This window comes from Pogoniulus pusillus, chromosome 19 (genome assembly GCF_015220805.1).
Source record: "Pogoniulus pusillus isolate bPogPus1 chromosome 19, bPogPus1.pri, whole genome shotgun sequence".
Classification (NCBI taxonomy): Eukaryota; Metazoa; Chordata; class Aves; order Piciformes; family Lybiidae; genus Pogoniulus; species Pogoniulus pusillus.
The window spans coordinates 13,514,361-13,524,672 of NC_087282.1; the positions used below are offsets into that span (position 1 = coordinate 13,514,361).

Here is a 10,312-nt window from a genome sequence, read left to right on the forward strand (position 1 = left end):
CAGAAGACATCCCTGGAGAAGAATCCCCATCCCCACAGGCATTTAAAAGATGCAGAGATGTGGTGCTTCAGGGACATGGCTTAGCACCAAAGTCAGTAGAATTAGCTAATGGTTGAACTCAATGGTCTGAAAGGTCTTATCCAACTGAAATGATTCTGTGATTCTATTTAACGTATATACATACAATAATAATAGAATTGTTTCAATTGGAAAAGACCTCTAACATCACCAAGTTCAATTTGCAACACAACACCACCATGGCCATTAAACCACATCTGAAAGTGCCACTACACATTTTTTCAACATCTCTATGGACAGCAACTCCACCACCTCCCTCAGCAGCCTGTTCCAATGCCTGACCAATTCTTTCAGGAAAGAAAACACTGATAGACATCAACTGTAGCATCCTTTATATGCTACACTGAAAGCAATTAATGTTTCAGAAAGGTTTCAAAGGATCATTTATGTTCCTTAGCTGGCCTAGCTGGCAGTGTTTCCTAGGTGGCAAAAGAGAGACCTCTCTTCAGGTCAGCTATGTTGGTGTCACATCATCTTCGACACATTTGATATTAAATCTTTTACTGCTCTGCTGTAATATTAACCATACACTTCACACTAGAAAAAAAAATCACTACCACAGAGCAAAAGAGTGGGAGCTTCTCATCAGCCCAAGGCAAAGGATAAATGTCAGAACTTAGAAAAAGAGAGAACCTGATCATAAAAAAGGGTATTTTTAACCTTGACAAACAGCAGCACTATCGGGTTTTATACCTTGCCTTAAACATTCCTTCACTCTAAGACACACACCGTAAATAATTTAGTCAGTGACTTTAAAGACAATTAAGATCATTTCCCCCCCCAAGTTACCATATGGGACCTGCTTATTTCAGACATTTTCATTGTATGACATTATCCAGACAAAGAGTAAGCATTACAGTTACACTTAGTGGAACTAACTGGTCTAGGTGAACTGCCTTGATGTTTCCAAGAACTGGGTTGAATGAAGGATCTCCACTTTATTTTAGATACAATCATAACTTCATTGTTTCCACTCAGCACAGAGTATTCCATGTAAGCTAAAATGCTCTCTATATGAACAGTGAACACTTCATAAAGAGAAGGATGTGAAGATGCCTCAGCACATCCCAAATTACTACAGATTACTGTTATCATTACCAAGGCATGGTTATTTTGGATAAAGTTCCCACCAATATGTCAGAGGAGGAGTAAGCACTCCTAGAGGTAATCATTATGTAATCTGAGAAGCACTTAGAAGCCAACACAACACTCAATTAAGATGCACCACTAAACGAAAAGGAAGTGTTGTCCGATTCAGCCAAGGTGGTTACATCAACACAGATCCACCTGCTTCAGTATGGATTAAATCCTAACAGTTTAGAATTTATGATGGAGACACAATCCAGGATATGTCCTGCAGTTACATCGATAAGACTGAGTTCCTGCCTCCTACAGTCTAGGTCACAGTCAGTATATTGGAAACCTCTGCATCTTTAGTCCATAATTTAAACCCCTTTAAACACATGATGCTGCTAAAAGACCCTTTAGACATTATGCCAAAGTTAAGTTTCATAGAGTCATGGAATGGACCCTTAAAGGTCACCTAATCCAACACTGCTACAGTCAGCAGGGACATCTGCAACTAGAGCAGGTTGCTCAGAGACACAACCAACCTGACTTGCAATGGTTTAAGGGACAGGGCATCTACCACATGTTAGGACAACCTGGGACAAACTCTCACCACTCTCAGTGCAAAACAGTTCCTCCTTCTCTCTAGTCTCAGTCTCCATCTTTTAGTTTAAATCATTACCCCATGTCCTGTCACAAAAGGCTTTGCTAAAAAAGGCTGTCCCCAGCTTTCTGATCAGCCACCTTTAAGTCTTGAAAGGCCACCAGAAAGTCTCCCTGGAGCCTTCTCTTCTCCAGGCTGAACAACCCCAACTTCTCTCAGCCTGGATAACAGCAGAAGGCTTCCAGCCCTCCCAGTCCAGAGCTGCTGTCCCAGGAGTACAGGTCTCAGCATCGCAGAGGAGCAGAATCTCCCCCTTCCGTCGGCAGCCCATGCTGCTTGGGGATGCAGCTCAGCAAGTTCAGGGGCTGATGAACTGCTGCTCACAACTCTGCTTTGGATTCTCTTACAACAACACAGATGAAACTCTCATGAGCAGCACCACTCTCTCCTGCCTGGCTTTGTGAGAAAAAAGTCTTGAGTACTGTACGAAATTAAATCCCAGTATTTAACTCCTAAAGCATCATCCTGTTGTTGTAGATTCCTAGTACATGGGAGTACACAACTGACACTCCAACAGTTAATTACAGTTCTTCTACACTGCACTCATGGGAGATCATAAAAGTATTTCACTAGTCTTAGTAGAGTTAGATAATGGTTGGAGTCTATGATCTCAAAGGTCTTTACCAACCAAAATGATTCTATGATTCTGTAATGGTTCACATCCTTTGACCCCAGAGTGCACAAAGTTCTTTTCTGACTGACATATGAGACAAACAATGTAACAGAAACAGCTTCTGCTGAAACACCATCAGATCTCACCTCAATTACTCCATCAGATAGCCTACTCACTTGACTGAGGCCATAAACTGTCATGGGGTCAAGAGATGAAAACAGCAAAAAGATGAAAAGATTTGCACAAGGTACACAGGAAAACTTGTTCCTATTTTCAGGCTTGAGCCTGAAAGACTGGGTGGAGGTTTTAATCCTCTTCCAAGCTCCTGCTACAGACCAAGTGTCAGCAAAGAAATAATTAAACAAGGTGAACACTTTACTTCACCTCCAGCCATCACAGTATGAGTGGGACTGAAGCTTATCCTGACACATCCTGTGGACAGACTCCTTTGGACTCCACTTCCCCTCACTGTAATCCTTTCTCAATAAAATTAAGACTACAAAGACAAGGCATACTTGAACCCTATTACAACAGAGAAAAGCAGCAGGTGATTGCTTTCAAGGAGCAAGAGCAATTCAAGCTGATTTCTGAATTCAAGAAATTATACAGTGAACTTCAATTCTGGCATTTCCCAACTTTTAAATGCCCGACTCTGCACCGTTATGCTCTTTTAATGTATTTTCGGATATGATTCTACATACTCTAAAAGATGAAACAGATGTCTAGTACTGATTGCACATAAAAGTCATATTGCTAAAGTGTCATGACTGTTGGTAGTGGTTTAAATACTATAAGTGCAAACAAACAACAGGGATTAAACACATTTGCACAAGGTCAAATCCACAGTTAAGAGCTTCCCTCTGGAGTTACATGCTGTTCAGACATCCTGCACTGATCTAATGGGGATGGTTTTTCAAACTAACTGGTACAGAAAAGAAAACTGAAGGTAAGATTCAAGTGTCTGTGCAGTATTTGAGTCCCACCACTAATTTTACTGAGTTTGCAGGCCAAGAAAATAAAACATTAATAGAAAAGAGCAGAGGAAGGCAAGACAAAAGGCAAGAATATTTTGGTATAATACAGCCTAAACTGTAACCAGAATGAACAATACAAATTTAAGTGGAGGTATGCTTAACAATGGCCAACATGCAATTGCTCTGTACACATATCCAGAGCAAACAAAAGCAGGGTTAACAGCCATCCCTTAAGGAGTTTCCTTTGTAACATCTTACTAATACACCTTCACATTTGGCTTGTTTAGGTAAAACATCTCCATGGCAGAATGGAAAACCCACACAGCATTACAGCAGGCACCCTGATGTATAACCAGCACCTCCTACTACTGCTTACCCTGTGCCCCCCTCATATTCCCCCAAATTACTTTCAGATCAATTTCCCATATTTCCATCTGTTTTACTTCCTTGCAACAGTTTTCAGTATTATTAGATGTCAGTTTTAAAGACAGACATATGGGATTGCTGACCTGCTCATCAACAATAATCCCTCCAGAAAAGGAGACTGAAAACTCAAGGAATTTTAAATTCTCCACTACAAAACATTTACCTGTCAGTACAGACCGCTAACTAATGGAGCCTGTCGATTAATAGCTGCCATGCATCAAGCTGCTCAACTACACTACTGAAGTCTAGAGAAGAGACTTTAGCAATGCACATGGACATGTGAAATGATGTCTGGATAGTAAATATCAGTGTAACTTCAGAGAACAGACCAGGCTTCAGGTTAAAAAAAAAAGGGGGGCAAAATATAATAAATTTAATGGAAAAAAAAACCCTGAAACTTCTCCTACAACCTTCCAGAGCAAGAGAGATTATTACATTATGCAGAACAACACACTCCTTATCATGTCGTGTGGCAGCTGGAAGGGCAAGATAATACAAGGAGAAAAAAAATAAATAGTCTCTTCTATTTTTTACCGTTACACTTAATTTACAAAGTCCTCTTCTATACAACTCAGTGCATTTTTTGACTTATATAGATCCCTAGCAAAATAAACATCCTTTAACTATGGATAAAGCTGCTGGACCTCTCTAGTCAACGTTGCTATTTTCCTTCAATTTAAATCTAGATCTAATAGAATTTGCCATTGTTTTTATTTTAGATGTGGGAGGCAATAACCAAAACAAGAAAAAATTCCTAGAAAAAAAGGAAGTCTTTACTTATTTTCCGAAGTTTACCAAGGAGGTCTCATCCAACCTGCCACTAGAAAAGACATTAGGAAGAAATTCTTCCCCATGTCAGTAGTGAAGCAGTGGAACAGGTTGTGCAGAGAAGCTGTGGAAGCTCCAATCCTGGAAGTGTTCAAAACCAAGCTGGATGGAGCCTTGAGCAACCTGGTCTGGTGGGAGATGTCCCTGCTCATGGCAGGGGAGTTAGACTAGACAATCAAGGTTCCTTCCAAACCAAACCATTCTATGACTCTGTGATTCTCTCTGCTACTACTCAGCAGAGATCCTAAATTCCAAACACAAATTTTGACACGCTGAGTCCCTGTCTGCTCCAACCACAGGAGGATGAACTGAAGGAGCTATGTTGACAGAAATACAAGCTGATCTTGGTATCAAGCAATGGAGTCTGATTACAGTTACGTAATATTTATCACATCTGTTTTTCCCCTCCATAAATTTAACTATTTTCCTCTCCGGGATACAAACGTTACACGTCTTGTTAGTCAGAAAAGCAAGACTGTAATAAAAACGACCCAAAAATATGTGTGAGGAAAAAAAGATGTGGATCTGTAACACAGCAGCACTCAAACAACTCTGTTACATTTAAATACCATTGTATTAAGTGCCATAGAAAAAAAATATATACAGTGTTACAGTATAATTAAGCTTACCATTAATTGTAAGCTAAAAAAAAACATACTGCAAGCATGAAACAATGAAGATGGGGGGATCAAGTACTCCAGGGATGCAAAATAGAGTAGTAGAGGTGTAGGTGTACCAATACCAGGCCAGATGTGGTTGTACAGTGATTTTATCACAACAGTCAGCAGCACTGGGTTGCTGGTATAACCATGTCACACCAGGTGCACCCTCCCAGGAGGGCTCCTGCTATTTAGGAACTCTTTGGGGAAGACATGGCATTAAAGGTGACTGTCTGGATTTCACAACTGGCTGGGTCCTGACAGTCTCCCATCGATTAAGAGGTGGGATCACAGGCACTTATTTCACATTTACTGTACTTGGTTACATTCAACAAGCTAGTGCAATATGTACCCACGATAACTAAAATATAGCATTAAAGGTAATATATACTAAGATGTGTCATCACACAGTAGTCTGGAAGTTTCCTAAGAACAATGCTATTCATCAAATCTTATTCCCAGATAACTGAGACACATGCAGCTCAGGAGCTAGACAGACAAGCTGAAGTTGTTTCTCTAATGCAAAATCAAACATTTCTTCAATGTTTTAATATATATAAAAGCTTTGAGAGTAAGTCCATTAAAAATATTTACTCCTCATTAATACATGAATGTAGCCAAATAATTAAATAACTGAAACAAAAATAGACTGCACATATTTACTTCCCAGGAGGTTTTTTCCAATGCTGAATTACCTAATTAAAAAAAATAACCAACAGCTAATCACTCTAGAATAGAACCTGCTGAAGTGCCTAGCCAACTTCCGACAGTCAATTTGATTGCTGCAGGCACAATATTTCTTAAACTAGCTGAAGAAAAAAGGAACTGAAATCATAGGACTCCATTTCCCTCTATCAGCAAATTTAATTAAACGTTTTAAGAAAAATAAATCATATCAACCAGTCCCAAAATGTTGAAGGCTATTATAACCAAAAAACTCCAGAATGCTAACTTTGAGCCCCCTGCTCAAGAAATAAATTTGCACAACACATTTAGAGAAAACGTGGTGCCTATTTGCCATAATGTAGCCAAGTTTTGATCTCACGAAATATAAAGACCTTGCTTGTGTATTGAATGAATTCTAATTTCCATCTAATAGAGAAGTGAAAGCAAAAAATGATCACCAGATCATTAAAAAATAACTGCATCATTTCTAACACAGAAACACCTAGAAACTACAAGACCAAAGAGATAAATACATATATATGCACTACAGACGTGACAGCAGCTTTTTTAGCTCAGAAAACCTAGTGCAAAGCAATGCATGTGGCAACTAAAACCTGTCAGCAAGGCTTAATATTTCTCATACTAAAACAAAACTACTCGAAACAAACCCAGGATTATAATTAATGCCTCTATGCATCACCACAATAATACTGTTTACCACTAGCATCTGAAATAAGTGGTTAGGTACACTGGACAGCACTGAGTACTCAGATATATTTTTAAGCATCCAGGTGCACAAGAGCTTCATTTTTCAAAACTAAACCCCTCAAAAATGCACTGCTTCAGTCCTGTTCATCTCCTGTACTACAGAATACGAACTTGACTGCAGTCTGTGACAGAATTCTATCTGGCAGGGGAAACTAAACAAGCCAGCTGGCAATGAAAGCTAGTCAGAAACTGTGGCACTCCACGGGGAAACAAAACAGAAATAAAAGGTACCTGACAGTTTATGGAAAGCTCATGCCCTTAATCTTTGACACACAACTTCCTTCACAGGCTTTGAAAAATGCTGCTGATAGAATCATTCAATCATTAAGGCTGAAAAAAGCCCTCTTAAGATCATCGAGCCTAACCATTAGCCCAACACCACCACGGACACTAAGGCATGTCCCAAAGCACCATGTCCACACTCTTTCTGAACGCCTCCAGGGACAGCGACTGCATCACCTTCCTGGGCAGCCCGTTCCAACGTCTGACCACTCTTGGCCCGAAAGAGTGTTTCCTCATATCCAACCTCCACCTTCCCTGGTGCAACTTAAAGCCATTTCCTATTATCCCATCACTTATTACTTGGGAGAAGAGACCAACACCCACTTCGCTACCATCTTCTTTCAGGCTGAATTTCAGCTGGATTACAGTTTTAAGATTCTTAACCGATTCCTTACTTGTAACGAAACATTCATGCACAGTAACATGTTACAGCCGTCTACTGCTCACACAGAGAATTCCAGTTCCAATCTCCTTTCCCTGTTTAGCGGCAAAATTAGCTGTCAGCATAAATTATCCTCTGCACAAGCGTTCAGAGGCACTGTGTGTCCAGCGCTTGTCCACAAACTTATGCTCAAACCCTCCAACGCACAGAGCTCGGTCACCTCAACATCACAACGACAGCGGAAGAGACCACCCTGAAGTTGTCTGGGCCCAAACTTGCCCGAGACTTTATCGGCCACGGCCAAACCGCTCTCCACATACCTCCCAAAGACGGCTCAACGCCACAGCCCCACACAGCCTCTCTGCGAGAGACTCCCCCATCGGGACCGGCCTGCGAGAGCGAAGCGGCGGCACCGGTCTCCCGACCCGGCCACACACCGGGCCGATGCTGGGCAGCGAACGCTGCCAACGGGACAAGGACAAAACCGGCCGTAACCGAAGAACTCGTGGGGCAACACCGTGAGGCTCGCCGCCCCTCCTCAGCCCCTTCGGAGCGCCTCACTGCCCGCCCCCGGAGCCCTCCACCACCCGCCCTCGGCCGGACCCTGCGTCCCCTGCGTCCCCACGCACTTGGCCGAGTCCCGAGGCCCCGTGGTCCCGCCGCCGCCAGTTCCCCCCCAGCCAGCCGTGCGCGCAGGCAGCGGCGGCCGCCGGAGGCCGCAACAGAGCGAGGGCAAGCAGCTGCCGCCGGCGAGAGGCGGCAGCCGCCAGGCTCCGCGGAGCCCCCAGCAGCGCCATGTCAGGAGGCCGCGGAGCAGAGGATTGTGGGGCGGCGGCGGGCCGGCGGGGCGGAGCGGGGCGGGGCGGAGCGGGGCGGGGCGGAGCGGAGCGGAGCGGAGCGGAGCGGGGCGGAGCGCGGCTCCCGCCCGGCCATGCTGAGCAGAAGGCGGGACACGTCGCCATGGCAGCCGCCCGCTCCGTGGCGGAGCCCGCCGGGCCCCCTTTCCGCTCCAGACAGCCCTGGCCCGGCTGGTGGGCAACAGCGAGGCTACCTTTATTCCTACCTTGGCGCTCTGAGGGGACGAGTGCTTCCCTACCGAGCCGCGGCCAAGCCCCTCCCAAGCTGTCACCTCCTCGGGAGGAGTTTTGTGGTGACTGTACAGGTACAGACATTCTCTGTGAGATGAACTGTTCAAAACCAGCGCAAGCAGCAGATCGAGGGAAGGAATTCTGCCCCTATGCTCCGTTCTGCTGAGACCACACCTGTAGTGCTGAGGCAGCTGCTCTGGAGTCCTCAGCACAGCAGAGAGAATGGACTTCTTGGAGTGGGGCCGGAGGAGGCCACAGCAATGATGGGAGGACTGGAAGCCCTCTGCTGTGAGGCCAGGCTGAGAGAGCTGGAGTTGTTCAGCCTGGAGAAGAGAAGGCGCCAGGGATATCTTCTGATGGCCTTTCAGGACTTAAAGGTAGCTCATAAGGAAGAAGGGGACAGACCTTAGAGCAGGGCCTGTTGTGACAGGACAAGGGGCAATGATTTAAACTAAAAGAGATTGAGACTAGAGAGGAGGAAGAACTGTTTTACACTGAGGGTGGTAAGACCCTGTCCCAGGTTGCCCTAAAATGTGGTAGATGCCCCATCCCTGGAACCATTGCAGGTCAGGTTGGTTGTGGCTCTAATTGCAGATGTCTCTGCTGACTGCAGAGGGGTTGGACTAGGTGACCTTTAAAGGTCCATTCCACTCCAAACTGCTCTATGACTCTGAAAGACAAAAGTCCTCAAGCCTAAACCACACAACGTCAAGAACTGCTCAGCAGCTCTGTTGATACAGTGGTACTTTATAAGGCCTGTCTTGTTTAGCAGAGACATTCTTTCAAACGGGCAGTTTGTGCTCTCATACTTTCTCACTGCATACCCAGACACTGCTGTCATTGTCAGAGCAGAAGAGGGCCTTGAGGAGGCACATATCCCTCCCAGAAAATTTTGGTGACCCCACAGAGCTGCTGCCCAGCAGTTTCCCGGGCTCAGGTGCAGATAGGCCTGGGCCTGCAAAGCCGTGAGGGGAAGGTGTAACCCACATAGCATGTGGCATGGCATACTTCTGCACAGACCTAGCTCTGCATTCCATACCCTCCCCAGGGTTAGGCTCTGAGCTACCTGGCAGAAGTCTGGCTAACACAGCTCACAGCCCATGACAGCATAACAACCCAGCAACAGTACTGTTCTTAATTAAACACCAATTTAGGATGATGGAGATCTGCCGTGGATTGCACTTACAGTGGCCTATATACTCCCATCTGATTGGCATGCAGAGCCATGAGGAAGCTGTAACTCTATGTGGCATTTTTAATCACATAAAGATTTCTTCAAAGCTACGAGAGCTTGACTACTGATGCTTTCGCCTTGAGGGAGAGTTGTAAGCTCATTTGCGAGAGAGAAAGACAGACAGACAGACAGAAGGGAAGAGTACAATTGGCTTAAAGCTGATTTTTAATGAGGCAGGCTTTCTCTAGCCTGTGCTTTGATAGGCAACTTTGCTTCTGACCAGGATTCGCTTTAAACGCAGAGGCGACATTTCTCTGTCACTAATTTAATTCTTTATCATAATTACATTTGGCAGAGCTGGGTCTGAACAGTGCCGCCCAGTGGCATCCTTCAGAGACAGAAGCAGGAATTCTAGGCTTACGGCTCCCATACATCCACTTCCTTCGGTTTGCCCGTCTCAGCTTTGAAGTGGGACCAGGCAGAACGGGATAACTGTGACTCTGTCTGGGACTGACAGGCTGGCCAACACTGCCACATCTTTCAAGCTATTCCAAAAGTTTCTGCAATGCTTCTGCATGCATTGCTGAGATCGCCTTTGACTACACAGTGTGTGTATGCAGACACATGGTGTCCTGGATCCTG

General features: G+C 44.6%; 1 protein-coding gene across 1 annotated transcript in view; it reads right to left on the minus strand.

The window, feature by feature from the left end:
- ABCB7 (ATP binding cassette subfamily B member 7) overlaps positions 1 to 8,218 on the minus strand; it is a 44,707-nt gene extending 36,489 nt beyond the window's left edge. Inside the window, exon 1 of the mRNA XM_064159370.1 lies at positions 8,038 to 8,218. Within this exon, the coding sequence (XP_064015440.1) occupies positions 8,038 to 8,205 (168 nt within the window). The 5' untranslated portion in view covers positions 8,206 to 8,218. The remainder of the gene's footprint in view (positions 1 to 8,037) is intronic.
- Positions 8,219 to 10,312: the final 2,094 nt, after the last annotated feature.